The sequence below is a fragment of the Cheilinus undulatus genome, linkage group 14 (assembly GCF_018320785.1).
Source record: "Cheilinus undulatus linkage group 14, ASM1832078v1, whole genome shotgun sequence".
NCBI lineage: Eukaryota > Metazoa > Chordata > Actinopteri > Labriformes > Labridae > Cheilinus > Cheilinus undulatus.
The window spans coordinates 24,741,991-24,759,379 of record NC_054878.1 but is presented as its reverse complement, the minus strand read 5'-3'; the positions used below and the strand labels follow the sequence as shown (position 1 = coordinate 24,759,379).

The 17,389-nt window shown below is 35.8% G+C and overlaps 1 protein-coding gene across 1 annotated transcript; it reads right to left on the bottom strand.

The window, feature by feature from the left end:
* Positions 1 to 308: 308 nt before the first annotated feature.
* On the bottom strand, positions 309 to 15,360 carry blk (BLK proto-oncogene, Src family tyrosine kinase). Its single transcript, XM_041805440.1, has 14 exons — positions 15,234 to 15,360; positions 14,081 to 14,160; positions 13,847 to 13,940; positions 12,157 to 12,184; positions 11,651 to 11,744; positions 11,456 to 11,554; positions 11,267 to 11,370; positions 9,723 to 9,872; positions 7,775 to 7,927; positions 7,503 to 7,682; positions 4,546 to 4,622; positions 3,781 to 3,931; positions 1,520 to 1,651; positions 309 to 1,410 (listed from the first exon to the last, which is right to left on the bottom strand). Exons 3-14 carry the CDS (start codon positions 13,937 to 13,939, stop codon positions 1,208 to 1,210), a joined length of 1,464 nt encoding a protein of 487 aa, XP_041661374.1. The 5' UTR covers position 13,940; positions 14,081 to 14,160; positions 15,234 to 15,360; the 3' UTR covers positions 309 to 1,207.
* Between the last annotated feature and the right edge of the window lie 2,029 nt (positions 15,361 to 17,389).

Genomic DNA, 17,389 nt, shown 5'->3' with positions numbered 1-17,389 from the left:
TAAAGAGCTTCTACATATTGGTGTATTAACCATTGCAGAAACATACAATATGATTTTGGTAATTACCAATGCTGTTAATTTAGGGCAGATGTGGCATAAACCTTACTTTGGTTAGGGTTAGGGTGGTCTAATAAATTTGTTAAGCACTGTATATTTTTTAAAAATACGTTTATTAAATGTTCCTTATATCTAAATAATACTAATTTGAACTTTGGAAATTGAAAAATGTTATTTTGTTTTACTTTCACAATTGTTTATTACATAATGGCAGTTTTTGCCTGAATGCTGAAATACAATCCAGAATCACCACTAGGTGGCGATGGGTATAGATCAGTTTAAAAACAACCACATTACGACAAATCAGTCAATCACTACCTTAACCCCTTAAAGCCTGAAAACACAAATAATAGCCAGGAAATTCTTGTTTATTGAACATTTCTTGTGAAAACCCCAAAATTTCCACAATATTTAACAGATAGATTTTTTGTCGCACATTTGATACATCAGGCGTTTTTGGCAACTGACAATTCACTTGAGGGTATTTTTATAATCGTTTTTCAGTAATTTATTGATTATATTTATAAGATAGAGGCATCATAAAAGTATGTGTCAGATACGATACAATGGGCTTTAATGGGTTAACAAAGAGACTATTTAAATTGATTGTACCTGCTAATCCTCAATGCAAAATCCACATGAAAAATATTTGTAAAGCTGCAAATAACCAGCTACATAATAACAGGCACAAACCAAAGCTTCATGTAATGCAAATATTTTATTTACAAAAAAATGTATGCATATGTAAATCATATTTCAGAAGCCCTTGTATTCATTTGATGGGTTTAAGAAAAGTGCTAAACTTGTGCATGTAATCTCAGGCTACTTGCTTCTGTACCGTGCAGATGTTACTTTACCTTAGTTGACTTCCTTAGGTCCAAGGGCTTTTTAACACCATGAATGAGCTGTGATTGTATTTCCTTATTCCTCTTAACCATCATTGATCAGTCACATCAGTTCTTATACTTCATGAGGGCTGCAGTAAGTCAGTGAAATGACTGTTCATTGATGTGACGAAAAAATCACAAATACAGTAAATTTGGCGATCCCTCAGAAGATAGGTGTAAAAATGTGTCCATTTCAACTACTACTACAAAAAAAGATAAGTTATAAAGAGGATATTGGGGTTGTCCAGCTCCTTGTGCTTTAATCATGGCTGCATCTCATATTGTCCCTCTGTGGCAATAAAGAAGTCATTGAGAGTGTTCTGCAGGAATTCAAAAGTGGGCCGATCCTCGGGTCGCTGCTTCCAGCACATCATCATAATGTCATAGAGTTCCTCTGGGCAGCCGTCAGGACAAGGCATCCTGTATGACTTGTCCAAATTCCTAATCACTTCTGGGTTAGTCATCCCTGATCAGAAAAAAAATGCACTCAGGTTGACATTTAATGCATTTCAAACATAAAAATTGTGCATTTATGATTATTCATGTATTTTTTCTCTCTTTTTATCTCCTCTCACCTGGGTAGGGGATTCTTCCATAAGTGACTATCTCTGTGAGCAGGATCCCAAAGGACCAAATATCTGATTTGATGCTAAAGGTGCCAAAGTTGATGGCCTCTGGGGCTGTCCATTTGATGGGAAACTTAGCACCTAGTTTACAGAGGAAAGGCAGAGGGAAATTGTGATATTGGGCTGTGTATTCTACTGGGAGGTGACTGCTGGGAACATATGGGTTTGTTTCATCCAAACTCTGCAGAGTATTACTGCAAGAGCAGTGAGATAAGAGATATTTGGTAATAGATAGGCCATCATAGAACTTTGTGTTCTCTCTCATAACTCTGGTTTGTCAGCAGCAATGTTGAATGCACAGCTGTGTTAAGAACTTAATGTACAGAGATTGCCAAAACCAGACATTTTTGACATCATGACATTTAAAATGGTCTCTATATTGTGCTGCCAAAGCATTGAATCATGTTTAATGTCTGCTTGAGAACCACAGCAGCATCAGTCAGGTTGAAATAATGTTCTTCTGCTTTAAAAATAGAAATACTGCATACAGAGCCGCAGCCTCCCGCACTAAGGTCATGTCTTTGATTTATCTCTCTGGAAACATACATGCACATCAAATAGGCAACAGTGAGTGTTTCACTAGTGGGTTGAAGTATTTTTAGATGTGTGTTCATTCCTGAAGTCATCAAAAATGCTTCAGTTCACATCTACTTGATAGGACTGAAGCTAATTGAAAGATTTAACTGAAAAGTTAGTAAAATTATTTGTATATCATCTTTTTTAGGTTTATTTTGGAAGTGTATATTTCTGTCCTTAATGGCCTTAACGTGTAGCAACTTTGTACAAATTTGAATAATACAGACACATTGAAGAAAAACTCAAATTTGAATTTCAAAATGTCTGTAGAAGATATACCTTATTCAAAAAATAATGCCATATGTTGTAAAAGAACCAAAATTGTTGCAAAAATGGGAAAAAATCCTAAATTAGACAGAGACTTCCATAATGATTACGGATGGTTAAAGTAATGAAAAGCCTTATAAATGTGTCACAGTCAGACTCTAGATTGCGATGCTCACTTCTAGTGGTACCTGCAGCAATCGGTGGATTTTTTTAAAAAGTGTTTCTGTTATTTACTACCTTCTGTGGTACTGTAGAAACATGCAAGATGCAGAAATCCTAGATGGTGGAGTCCATGGAGGGGACCCTCTTTATGAAAAAAGGTTCATTCTAAGTTCATATAAATAAAGGTAGCACTTCATTTCAGATTACCTAGTAATTTTAGTAATAGTTCTAATTGTCTAGTAATTTCTCAAAAAAAGAGATGGTAATTACCTAGTAATAAGTTGAAATTTAGCAATAAAATAACAACTGGGAAATATGGTACTATTAAAGATGTATTTACCTTGTAATATTATATAAAATATTAAATAATTCCTAATAAGTTTGTGGCAATTCTTTGGTAATTAAGTGGTATTTTACCCTATTCTTATCTCACAACCCTACCCTAACCCTTTAACCCTAGCCCTAATCCATGTAATATTGTGGTAATTATCTGATGATTAGGTGATATTTTACCCCATCCTAACCCTCTAACCCTTACCCCTAACCCTAGCCCTTCCATAACCCTTTAACCCTAATCCTGGTTATATTATAGCAATTCTCTGGTAGTAAGGTGGTATTTTTCCAAGTTATTTCTTGAAAATAATATTATAATTTTCTATATAAGTTGCTTGACAATTCCCAGCTAATTTCTTTATTTTGACCCCCTAAATGAAAGTGAGCCCTTACTGAATAAGATTCACTATTTTTGGGGGGTTAGGATTAGGGTAAATTACCACTTTAGTTGACACAATATTTAAAAAGAAATCAATTAATGTTATGAAATGAATACTCCTTTAATATAGCCACATTTCTGAGTTATAACTTGGTAATAAATACTGTTTTTACTAAGCAATTACAACCGTATTCTGGAGGAATTTCTAAATAATTGCACATACTGGTGATGGACTATTAGGTATTTAGGGCCCACTGAAATAAAGTGCTACCAAAATGATTTAACATTAATTTATATAGGCCTACTTAGAAATATTAAGTTTTATTTTTACCCAGTTTGTTCCGCTATATGTTACTAGGCTAAATATTACACGCTGTACCAAACTTTTCAGTGTCATTGAGTGTACTTTGGGTGATACAGACATATATTAGTCCTCCTAAAACCTTGGACAAATGTATTCTTTCATGTGGTCAACATTGCTCTTATACCACACCTTCCTGAGCCGTGTATTCTGACTCGATGATCCTGGCCAGGCCAAAGTCTGCAATCTTACAGTGCAGCGTTTCATTGACCAGAATGTTGGCAGCACGCAGGTCTCTGTGGATGTAGTTGTTCCTCTCAATGTATGCCATGCCCTCAGCAATCTGTTAGACAGTGAAGGAAAGAGGAACATGTTAGAAACACCTTTTAAGAGAAGTTACATCAAAATGTTCATTATGTTCTCTTGAATAATCAGATAAAGTAAAGTTGCACTCATGCGTTACATGTTTGTTTGCACTATTTGTTGTCTCAGCCCAACATATGCAAATGTGCAGCTGCAGTATGTGCATGAACACGTATGATATTAGCAGCAAAGTGGGTTTAACCAGGATGTGCCAACTCGCAGGAAGTGAAAAAGCTTTTTTTGGAGGGCAAAAGAGTTGTATGTGTGTGTGTGAGGGGGTTGCTGTGGATGGAAAATAACATGACTTCCTGTCCGGATGTTAATAATTGACGTAGGGTGAGGCTTTCAAGCCAGACAAGCAAAGACTCCACCACAGAAACCTCACAGCTACTGCTGACAGTTTCCACGTGTCTTCATATCATCGCCTAATGTCAAAGCACAAATTCAGTCTTACTGACAACAAGGTGTTACCGTGGAGGAGCTAAGTGTGTATAAAAATAGACTCTGAGGTCAGTCAGAGAATTGTAAACAAAAGCTGTAGCAGTGAAAAATGTGCTGCCCTTAAATATGTCATTATCATGAAACATTCCCCACCTGCGCTGACATATCGATCAGTTTATTGAGCTTGAGCCTTTTTCCCTCATCTGTTTTTAGAAAGTCGAGAAGACATCCTGCAAATAAAGGAAAAAGTTTAGCTTTGTCTAGTCAGACACCACAGATAACCTTTTTGTGTTTTAGTTCCTCAAAACTTAATCAAGTTCCACGAAAACACACAAAAAATTGTCACTGTTTACCAGAATCAGACAAACTTTGTGATGAATCGTTAAAAATAGCCTGTGTCTAAGGACATTCATAAGAATGAGGTTAAAATGAAACAAAGCTTACTGTCTAATTTAATCCAAATAACAAATCTATACTGAGGATGACCCTATGTAGGCAAATGTTGTTTGAAAGAGCCTCATTCAACTGCATGTAAGTGTATAAATGCCTTGTACAAAGATACCGCTGTCAAGGGTTTCCCAAAAAGAATATGCATTATCATCCTTTGTCTATTTAGTAATCCACATATTTATCTATTTATTTTGTAGTTAATAAATTATTATCTTACCTTTATCTATGTATCATCATACTTTACCCTCATTCCTTACACAATCTAGGCCTCACAATTCAATATACCGTTTATCTTCCTTTGTACATCACAAGCACTCAGTCCGTATATAAGGAATGCCTTGTTTTGTCTAAATGTCTCACCTAACCTCACGGCAACGATCCAATTAGAATATCTAACTACAGCAATTCTGTTATTGGTTGTAAGAACAGTCAATTATGATGACCCATAAAATTGCTATAACAAAACTACCTAGGTCAGGATCAAGTAAAGCTGAAGCTTCCAGATTTTATTATCGTCTGAAAACCCACCATGTGTAGAATTTTTGGTGTTCTGAAAAGAAATGCAACTGTTCTGAATACAATCTATCTTGATGAAATCAACTTATTTACACTTTTTAATGCAATTCTGAAAATGTCATGTTTTTAGAAATCAATTTCCAAACTCACCCTGTCCCTCTGCAGTTCTTTCTTTGTTATTTCTCTGTGGTTTGTTTTATTTCTCTCTACATAATCCAGAATGTTGCTATGCTTTTTATTCTACTGTACGTTGCTTTTGCCCTGCACTTTGTGGCAAAAAGAAAGTTAGTTTCATGTTACTGTGAGTGATTCTCTCATTTCATAGGGCCCTACTTTTAAGGAGCGTAAAAACATACAGTGCTACAGACTTAAGACTTTTGACCAGATTTTAGATGGTTTAACTTGAAGTGGTTTTTTGTGTCTGTGATATAAAAACCAACCAGCGTTGCATCTGAGCACACATATTTTAAGACAAAAAAACCCAAAGGGCGCATACGCATACTCTCACAGACCGTTCATCTGAGACAGTGAATCTCAGAGAGGAAGTACTGTAATTTGCTGATACGTGTGTCCAGTTTTAGGTTGTTGTTTTTTCTGGATTTCAACTTTAATCATGAACAAGGTCTGTCAGTTACATTCATGTAATTGCAAGCATTACAGACTAAGAAACATGCCATAAATAAATCAGAAAAAGGGTCAGAGATCGAATTTGGAATTAAATTAGATATAGGACTGTTTTAGAAGTACAAACAGTAGCTCACTTTAGCTTCATTAGCTTTAGCTAAAGCTAACATAGCCATGCTAGCTATGTAATTAATGTTACTACATAAGCCAGAGTAGCTAAGTTACCTTAAGCGACGTGAGCTTAAGTAAACTATGCTATAGCTAATTTAGCTATACATAACATACCTATGTAGCTAACATAGCTGCTTTATGAGCTAAGCTTTAGATGATATACGTAGCTCCATTAACAATAGCTAGGTAAGTGTCAGCAATGGGTGCTTTAGCAAGCATAGCCAAAGCTAACTTAGCTTACATAGCTATTGTGTGAGGTTAGTGTTAGACACACTAGTTACGTAGCTACATTATTCATAGCTAAGTTTGTTTTAGTAATGTAAGCTTTAGCAAGAATAGCAAAAGCTAGCTTAGCAATTCAGATAAGTAACCCTCCTAGCTTACATAGCTGCTTTGTGAGCCCAGTGTTAGACACATTAGCTACTTAGCTGTAATATCCATAGCTAAGTTAGCTTTAGCAATGTAAGTTTTAACAAACTTTGCTAAAACTTACTTAGCAAAGCATATGAAGTAGCTTACATAGCTTACATAGTTCCATTATGTTTATCTAAGTTAGCTTTAGCAATTTGAGTTTTAGCAAATGTAGCTAAAGCTAACTTAGCTGCACAGATAACATAGATGCCTAGCCTATGCAGCTGCTTTGTTAACTTAGCTTTCAATACATTAGCTAAGTAGCTCCATTGTCTATAGCTACACTGGCACTGTTATAATGTTTGGAGGCTGAGCTATTTTCACGTAAGCTGCTTTGTTGTACGTTTGTTATGGGGTTTTGATGGTCAGGTTCTTGACTTTAACTTTTAGTGTCCTAACCCTTACCCTAACTCTAAACAGAAGTTTAATCTGATTTTATTTAGAAAGTTTTAGCATGTGTATCCGCTCTGAGAACATGGTGTCTCAGATGAACGTTCATTAGTGTGGTCATCATGATGAATGGTCTGCAACCAGACTGTCTTGTATAAAACTGACAACTGTGCAAGGTGGCAAAAGCAATGCGCAACAAGACCCTTTGTGCTGGATATACGGACCAAATGTTAATTTCACCTTTAACTTCGATTATTAGCATCGAAGGATTTACAAGAGCTTAAAGAGATTAAAATCTAAGTAAGTGTAAACCTGTTGTTATTTAAACATTTTTTTGCCATAGTTAGACTGGACCGTGAAGATCCTTGGTCGGAGGACCAATCTTATGACTGAAATGAACATAGAATTGAGTCAGTGATCATCCATGAACCATGTTAAGATTCCAATTATATTTCAACACTTTGGTTTTAAGCATTATTTTGAACAAGCTTGCATTATTAAAACTCAATCAAAACATCTCTCTCTTCCACCACTCCTCTTTGTCTCACCGTTGATCATGAACTCAGTGATGATGAGAATAGGCTCTTTAGTGACCACAGCGTGGAGGCGCACTAGTCGCTCATGCTGCAGCTTCTTCATCAGGTTAGCCTCCTGGAGGAAAGCTTCAGGCTCCATTGTCCCCTCCTTTAACGTCTTAATAGCTACTTTCTGGGTGTTCTTGTAGAAACCTTTGAAAGAAATACAAAAAATAATTCATCCACTGCACTCCAGTGCCTTAGCACATGAAATATGCCTAATCATGGGATTAGCTTTCTCTCACCCATCCACACTTCTCCAAACTGCCCGGCTCCCAGTTTCTTCACCAATTTCAGGGTTTCTCTGGGAATCTCCCATTCGTCCTGTGCCCACGGCTGCTGAGGGGCTTTAGGCTTACAGGGAGCATAGAGCCGCTGACACAACCCATCTGCTGTCCCTACAACCAAACATCATACACACACATTTACCTAATCTAATCTTTTGCAGTTGTTTTAAAGTGTAGTTACTGAAACAGCACAGTTCTGATGAGTTTTATTACCGACATCTCTCTGAGAATACATTTGCATTTGCTTGGTTAAGCTTTCTTAATGTTTTCTGAGTGTTGATATCTGTGCTAGAGATTTGGCCTTCTTATCTTGTGGTTTAGTCACAAGAGGGGGTCGACTATCATACTTCTTAAACAGGAAATGCACAATGCACCACATGGGTCTGACTTTTTCCTTTAACTCAGTGCAGATAGCTTAGAATTCACTACAGGTAACAGATCTGAATGCTTGCACTCAGAGTCAAGAAACATTTTGAATGCTAACACAGTCTGACCGTTTTTTAAAATGAAATAGTCACTGTTATGTATTTCCTCCTAAGACCTGAGCTCTTGTTTGCAATGCATTTTAAAGTCATTCCACTTATTTATGTTTTGATTAGTAGAGAACCTAAGCCTTGTAGGTTTTACAAAAAAGATGGCAGTATATGAGGATAATTTGTTGTTGTTGTTGTTGTTGTAAAAATGGGGTCAGTCAGTCTGTGAGAAAGGTACATGGTGTTGTCTCTTTTCTTGTTTTTCTGGCAATATAAAACATGGAATTTTTAGGTCTAAGCAAAATTTGAAACAAAAAATTCTAAAAAAAAAATCTACTAAAAATCTTGGGGAATTTCCTTTAAAGTTCTTGAGAATTTCTACTGACGTGTATTGCATTTACATGCGATTCTGCAATTCTGCAAATTTTTCCAAGTTACTGACATCACTGTCATGTCATTCAGAGATAGTGCTACCCCCTAACTCAGAAAAAAAGAAAAAGTTATCTGAAAAAGTCATCATAATCCCCAGATAACAATGTTGTTATCTCTGAAAAACAGAGCAAGATTTTTTCTTCATGTGAAAGCATTGGTGGGGCAGTGGGGTGGCTTATGGGGCTCACGCCCTGTATGTTGTCTGAAAAGCCCTGAATCTTTACAGTTGGTTTAAAGTATGTTGCATATATGCTATGATCGATAAATGCAAAAGTAGATTAGTGATAAACAATTCAGCCTAGCTATAAACAACTTAGAAATTTAATCCTTAAAGCCAACCATAATATAAAAAAACACACACAATAATTTTACCATTAACCTATACACTCACTACAGTATAAAAAGTACTTTATACATTGGTCCTAAAAATACAATTTTCTGTACTTTTGTGACCAAATCAATATCTGTAACCCACTATGTTGCTTTCTATGGTTTTTTTTAATGCAATGTACCAGTTGTAAACTTTAACATCAAATTCCTACCCTATGCAAAGTAACTTAAAAAAATACCAGAATTTTTAAGAAGTAGAAATAAACATTATTTAACTTTAACAAGAATGATAATAACACTTTTAGCGCAATCAGATTTAAAACAAAGTAATAATTGAGGAGGTTTTTTTTTTTTTAGGTTGAACCGCATAATTTAGTCAAAATTATAGATTTCTTGGCATTTTAATTCTAAATTTGTGTTAAAATTGCATAAAAGATAGTGCAAACAACTACCCGAGAAGCAAAACAAGTCCGGGGAAGCGGGCCCCTGGGCCATCCTTTGTTTGGGCTTGGCCCTGGATATTTATCATATCTAGCTATGCTCTTGTGTGATTGCATTACACTTCCACTGGTATCCATGCAATATCCAAGAAGAAAGAAAAAACTCTTTACATTACCGTGAAAATTCTTACTTATATGTGGGTGTGTGTGTAGGTTTGTGCGCTAACTTACGGGTGTAGTATTTGACCAGCTCCTGTAGGGATGGAAAGGTGTTGGATGGTGAGATATAGTAGCCACCTTTGTCCAAACAGCGGATCTTATAGTGTTTAACCACATCTCCTTGTTCTGGTGCATAATCTCTGATTGAAAGAGAGAAGGACCCTGAAGAGGAAAAACAAATACATATTACTATAACCTTTACAAAAGTCTTTAAATTTGATAATTAGTCTTAAAACAAAGAATAATTCATTAATTCCTATCAGGTATACCAGGGTGTTACAATCACTCCAACACAGAATATAAGCATAAACATTTAAGATATAGATGAGGGATAGGCAACTTTATTTTTATTCTCAATGCCAGTTACTTTAAATTAACAAAAGGGACAAATATAGATATTATCATGCAAATGCAAATAGTTAAGTTTAATTAAATCATCTTAGCACAGAATTTAAGCCAAATAAGGCTGTTTTTATTATGCAGTGAATATAATAGTTAATTTTATTTTAGTATATTTTACTTGCGTACCATGTCTTTCATACAAATCCATTTAATTGTAAATTAAAGATTTTTAGAGTGCCAACTAAAGCCATTTATAGTTCTATTTTCTTGCAAACAGACTGATAATCAAGGATGATTATAGAAATGTTTCTATTTTTACTGGCAGATTTTGTCATGTTTTCTTCGTCTTTACTATTTCCTGATATGTTAAATTAACTTGAGGGCCACACTGAGTCAGGAGGAGGGCTGCATGTGGTCCTTGGGCTGCTCACCACTGATATAGACATTAAGATACATGATATAAGCTAGTAAAAAGTAAAAATGACATTACTATATAGCTGTATGGCGCAATAAAGAAATAAAAAGGACAAAATTGAATTTAGTAAGAAATACATCAAGTACAAGTGAAAAGTATAGCACCTCCCAAAAATGTAAAAAATGCCCACAAAAGTAATAATCCAGAAATGCAGCATTTAATGTGATAATCCTGCAAACATATGAGAGTTCTTATAAACGTAATAACAGATGTGAAGTACAAATGTACGTGTGCAAGTTATGAAAACTTGTGTGCAATCTATTAAAACACTACAAATGATAAAATAGGTGCACAGAATGGAAAGTGTGCATGCATTTTAATAATAGATGTTGCCTCCCAGGCTGAGAGGTTGGATGGCACTCATCTTTAAGATTTTTGTTTAAGTAGGCGTAACGTATCGTATATCCTTTTCTTTTGTGGAAAATTTTCATTTAGGTAAAGGGGATTAAACACAGTAAGATCCCACCTATTTAAGAGCTACAGGAAATTATGTATTATGTTTGTAGTAGTAAGTTTGCGGGAATTATTAATACATTTGTTGGATTATTTATTGAAAGCTGCATACCAATGTCACATTTGTGGTTTATTATGTTATTGTGATTTTGTTATGTTGGGAGATGTTACATAGTATGTTCATATGTAGAAGGCATTATGTGCAGAGTGACCGATATGTGCAGTAGTAAATTTGATCAAACTTATTTTTGCTTTGTGATCACACAGACAGTCTATTTGTCATCACCTTTACACGTCTCACTCTCTCGGACTAGAAAAGCACCCGGTTTGTTCCCCGGTGCTAGAAGCAGACGTTCAGTCTCCCTCCTACTCAAGTCCCTGAAAAACCACCTGCAATAAAGGGACCCAGAATTACAATGTAAAAACATACGCACATTTATTCAGCAGTCTTTAACAGAACAGTCTTGTTTCTTACTTCTCCACCTCCAGTGTATCTGCCCGGGCTACATAGTTAGACGGTATGAAGCCCTCTTCTTTCGTCACCAGTGACTGAGCCACCCACCATTCTCCATTTCTACAAGGAGACAAACATAGCGGATCATGTCTCAGCTAACAACTACAAAGGCATTAAAAGGATACATGATGAAGGAGCTTGTTTGTAGCTACATACTCTTGTAAAACCTTGAGTCTGTCTCCCTTTTTGAAAGGTAGATCACTGTCGTTGGTCCCGTTGAAGTCATGCAGTGCCACAAACACAACATCACCTAAAATCAAGCAGAGCAAACAGTTGGTCCAGAGGAAGTGGTGACTGCTAGATTTTAGTGACTGCAAATGGTTGTCAGTTGAGTTCAAGCTTTTTTGTCTCTTGTTTGGCTGCTGTTTTGCACATTTAAGGTAATGTAGTGTGAAAATATTGCTTAAGAACTGAGCTCAAATTAAAGTTAAAAAGCCTCCTATTTCAGAGGAATAGTTATTCTATAGTATCAGCGCTGCAACTCTGTTATGTGAATGACTTTCTTTTTTATTATCTGATTTTGTGCCTAAAGATGAACAGAGGAAATCCAGCATAGATTTGAATCACTTAAATAGCCGCTTCATGCTGACGCTAACGACAGCTTCAATCTTATGCACCAAGCCATCCTGTTATTTCCGCTACATGCCGAGTTCAGTAATTACCATTATCCACAAAGTTTCCACTTTGACCCTAAAAAACAGAGAAACATATGTTAGCATCAATTTATGAGTAAATAAGTAGATGTAGGTTAAAGGTACAATAAGTACAGTTTTGCACAGAAACGTCTACATTGCTTCATGAATCCTTTGCTATACAATAATTGGTTGTGTCTTGTCACAGTGACAGACATGTCATGTTTATCAACGCCCTGAAAACATCAGATGTTGCATGAATAATCAGTGGACCACTATTATTCTCTGTCATTGGCTGGACGTTCTTATCCAAGCTCCCCCCTTAACATGCAACCCCCACCATTCCACCCTGTAACAGTGAGGCCCCATTAGATATTTCCAAGTCCAGTTGCTAACTAGACTTTTGAAAATACTAGACAAAGCCTGAGTGTCATCAGTGATTTGGTTACTGAAGGGGGCTTTTGTGTCTAAACTGCATCGGCAGCCTTATTGAAAACACGGTCTTAAACTTTAGATCAACTTTAAAACAGACAAAGAGGTGGAGCTGATGCAGGTGTTAATCCCCCTGACAAACAGCTACGACATGCCAGTTTGCAGTCACATCAGCCATGCCCCACATTAAGTTGATAATCTGTATTTGAACCAAAACGAGTTAGTTATAAAAAAAAAAAATTCAACCCCCATAAAGGCATTAACTACTCTGCTGTAACTATCAACTACACATAGTAGTTATAACACTACTGCCAAGGGACTATGGATGTAAACTAGCAAGCCAACTCTAGTATGTTTACATTTGTCTTGTATGCTGTTTTCATCAATATGCTCTGTCCCTTTTAGATAAATTAATAAAATATTCCAAAAAAAGAAAAAAAAAACAGATTTTTTAAATCAGGTTGTAATCATGGTAATTTCTGCCAAATAACTCTGGATTTTAAAATTGGGTGTGTATTTGACTTCGGGTGCTTCCGCAGCCAGCCCTTGAGTGGACACTCGAGGAGCTGCATTTTTTTACACTTCCGCATTGACTTTATTTTTCAACCTTGGAGGTGTCTTCTTGGTTGAGCTGCACTGCTTAGCTGTGAACACCTCAAAAGCTTACATGTCTTTTGATTTGAGGACTCTCCTTAATAAAAAATGTTCTCCATAAAAGGTAAACCCCCATTTTTTTCAGACACCACTTTTATGTAAGGAAAAGAAAGCTGCTAAAAGTGGTTTTAATGCTGTGAGTAATCTCAGAATGATGTGTGAGCAGGGCTTTAGAATTAATTAACAGCGATTAATTGCATATGTCATTAATTTGAGAAAAATGGCATTACTGTTAGATTTAAAGAACAGTAACAAATCAATCAGAAAGGACATGGTTCTGAATGGCACCTAAACTTTCTACTACATTTTTAAACAGGAGAAGTGGAGACAGAGGAAGATTGTCCACTTACTAGTCAATTTAGAATGGTGTTAATTCATGAAATATGCCACCTTTTATTTTAATTACCTTTATGTCGCCAGGTTAGTTCCACTGAGATCAATTAAAACAGTGACATACGGAAAGTTTGGATTCAAATGTCTTTACTTTAGCCAGTTGTGTGATCAGCGGCATCAGAGTGCGATTAATCAGCATACATTTTTCAATTGCATTTAATTTTTCACCCCTGTGATTGATTAATCAAAATTAAACAAAAAATGTTGATAGTACTACTTTTTCTTTTAGTGTGGTACTTACTATATGATTGGACAGGTGGAAGGTATCAGACTTTTTTTCTCCTTTGTAGATTCTATCATTCCCTTGTTTCTGGCCACTGCAAGCGCAGCCCATCCTGCGTAAACAAATTAAACATCCTTATGCATAGTATATAATAATCATATGTTTCATCAGCTCAATCACACCATCAAGTACCACACCACATTCTACATTTTAAAAGCCTTCTCTAGTTATGTTTTTTGTACTTATATTTACCTGGTGAAGCAAAATATATCAAACTTGTCAGTCTCCACTCCTCCCACTGCACAGCTCGCTGGATGAGTTCATTCCTGATTCTATAAACAAGGAAAATTTCTCAGAAGTTTCTAAAGTGACGCTAAGAGGTCTCTTCCTAGTTTTACTTCCTGGTTTAAGTGTTCTTGAAAAGAAATGATTCTAACAAGAGGAAGTGGAAAATAAGTTTCCATCTTTTCTAGCTAGTTATTTGCATTCACATTTAAGAGTGTCAAAATAAAGCACCAACAATGACTGATGAGAAGCAGAGGCAGAAATTTAAACTGAGCTCTCTCTGTTGACTACATAAGCATTGTTTTCATCTATGATTAACTTATTGGTGAGATCCCTTTTTTGATTCACTGCATCAAAAGAGGCCTCTCAGAATGCATTTATCGATAAAGTTTTATTATTAGTATGTAATAAAAATATTTTTTTAAAACTGACAAGAAAAGGAAGGCATAGAAAAAGACATGAAGGCATGAAATTATGTGTCACATTGTAGTTTATGAATGCATGCAACGTATTAATTCCCGCCTTTATGTCAACGATGTTCTAAACATTTGCATCACGGGACGCTTAAACCCTAAATATCTGTTTCTGATAAGTCATTTTACACCTCATTTAATGAGTTTTGATATTGTGAGTTTTATCCAGTGGTGAAACAGGATAAAACATTTTAATTATGTCATCAAAAACACAAAAAATATGCATTATTAACACAATATTAGAGCTTAATTGCCTGAAAATATCTACAACTATGTCAGTAATATTACAAGTGGTAGTCACAAGGTGCTGGCAACAACAATCTTTGTATTAAAGTTGACTCTTACATGCCCAAGTTCATGTTATAGATTTGATTGCATGAGGAGAAACTGGACATATTAAGGAAAATTGCTTTTTTATTAACTAATGTTTGCAACCTGTTTATTTCTATCTTCACTGTGCTTTTATCATTTTATATCCACACAATTAATGCTTATTTATGCTGATTCAATTCTTTTATCAATAACATTTCAATACCACTTTCAATTTTTTCTCTACATTTTTTAATCCATTTGCCTCTCTTTCATAATATTACAGTACCTACTCTTGTGTTAGCAGTCTGTAATGTTAATTAAACAGCAGAAAATACCTTGAACGTGTCCCCCAAGCTTGTGTTCAGAAGTCCTCCAGATGCTAAATGTCACAATTTCCTCATTGAGAACCAACAACCTGTCAGTGTGTCACTCTCATTCGCTCATTTTTACTGTAGGTTTCTTTACTCTCTCTCTCTCTCTCATTCTTTTTCCACTCTCTCTCTCGCTCACTCTCTCTCTCTGCTCTTCGTGTGGTGACCTCTGCCTCCCCAGGGGGTCTGGATACAGTTTACTGTAACAGATAACAGTTTGTTTATTTCTGTTCCTCTTTTGCCTCAGTGGCAGATCAGCTAAAAACAGTTCAAAGAAAACCTCAAGTGCTGGCAAGCCTCAATAACTTTAATTTAACTTTAACTGGTGAATTAAGTGGATGAATACTATTTGTATTTGGAAATAAACGTGTAAGAATAAAAATCAGACAAAGAAAATCCTGATGCTGCTGTGATAAATGGGGTTGCACTGCTGCATGTGTTCTTATTACTGTAAATGTGATTAGGGTTGAATTTGAGGTTACAAACTCACATGAAAAAGCATCAGTGGTTTCAGTGACGTACCTCTTGGTAACCCCGGTTGTTTAAACCACTGTCATAATGAGCAACATTTCATCTTTGCAACCGGGCAGAAAGTGAAACATATGCAGTAAACATTCTTACCACAAGATGGAGCACTGAGCTGTTGTTTTAACTTGGAAATTTCAGAGGAGAGTTTGCAAACAAGCCTCGTGGGGAGAATGGAAACATTTCTCTCATATGAGGAAGTCTGAATGGAAATCATAGTAAATTAACCAAGGACTTAAAAAGGACTCAATTAGATAAATACACTATTAGATCGCTTTATTAAGTATAACTGGTATACAACTCATACCTTAGCCAATCACATGGAAGCAACCATTGCTTCACTGTATATAGACATGGTCAAGAAAATCTGTCAAATTACAAACCAAGCATCAGAATATGGAAGAAAGGTGATTTAAGTGGCTTGAAATTTGCTGCCATGTCACTGATTGGATAGACTGATTAGATATTTGCATATATGAGATGTTGAACATGTATACTTAATAAAGTGATCACTGAGTGGATGGATGGGCGGACAGACGGACGGACTCTATATGGACAAAACAGCAACAGGGACTGTAATGACATTGTATTAAAATACAAATAATTTTGTGTGGAGTTAGCGCTCCTTTTGCAACCATAACAGCCTTCACTCTTCTCAGAAGGTTTTCCACAAGATTTTGTAGTGTTTCTGTTGGAATTTGTGCCCATTTATTAGAGAGCATTTATGAGGTCAGGCACTGATGTTGCATGAGAAGGGCTAACTCCCAACCTCCATTCCAATTCATCTCAAAGGTGCTCAGTGGGGTTGAGGTCAGGGCTCTGTGTGGGCCATTTTTGCCTCTTTAAACCAATTTTTGCCATATAAATCCCATTTTTGACTCTTTAAAACAATGTTGGCCTGATTAATTAGATTTTATTACCACTTAGAAACCATTTTTGACATTCTTTATCAACTTAACAGCATTTTTGGGCCAATATTTGCCACTTTATTCCCATTTTTGCCTTTTTCGATGCAATTTTTGCAACTTTTTCTACCCCATTTTTGCATCTTCTAACCCATTTTTGCCACTTTCATTCAATTTTTACCTTTTTCAACCCATTTTTTCTTTTTCATCCAATATTTTGCTGCTTAAAATCCAATTTTACCACCCTTTTTCCCCTATACAACATCTTTGGGCCAATTTTTGCAACCTTTTTCCAGTTTTTGCCTTATTTTTAACACATTTTGCCACTTTCATCTCATTTTTTAAGAGGCTTTTGCTGCTTTCAAATTTTTTTTAATTTTTTTTTACTCTTTTTGTCCACTTTTCAACCTTCATGGTCCAGTTTTTGTCAACCTCACCCTATATTTATCCACTATTTTATTGCTTTAAACCCAATTTTGCCACTCTTTAACCCCTCCCCTTTAAGGAGAGAGGTTTACATTTTTAAAAGGGCTATACTATACTACAGCATACATATTTACATATTTGTTGATTTGATAAGAGTGGTTATTATTCAGGTGGAAAATATGATAATATAATAATATCCTTACCACAGCTTTACTTTACAACAGACCATAATTTTGCTGACCTCCAAGGGGCCCTGCAATTTAG

Excerpts from the sequence above, each read along its gene's own strand:
- blk (XM_041805440.1), bottom strand. The coding sequence starts at position 13,939 with ATGGGCTGCGCTTGCAGTGGCCAGAAACAAGGGAATGATAGAATCTAC. Across the intron at positions 12,185-13,846 it reads TCCACCTGTCCAATCATATA|GGTCAAAGTGGAAACTTTGT; the intron begins GTAAGTACCACA and ends TCTGTTTTTTAG. Across the intron at positions 3,932-4,545 it reads TGATCGATATGTCAGCGCAG|ATTGCTGAGGGCATGGCATA; the intron begins GTGGGGAATGTT and ends ACTGTCTAACAG.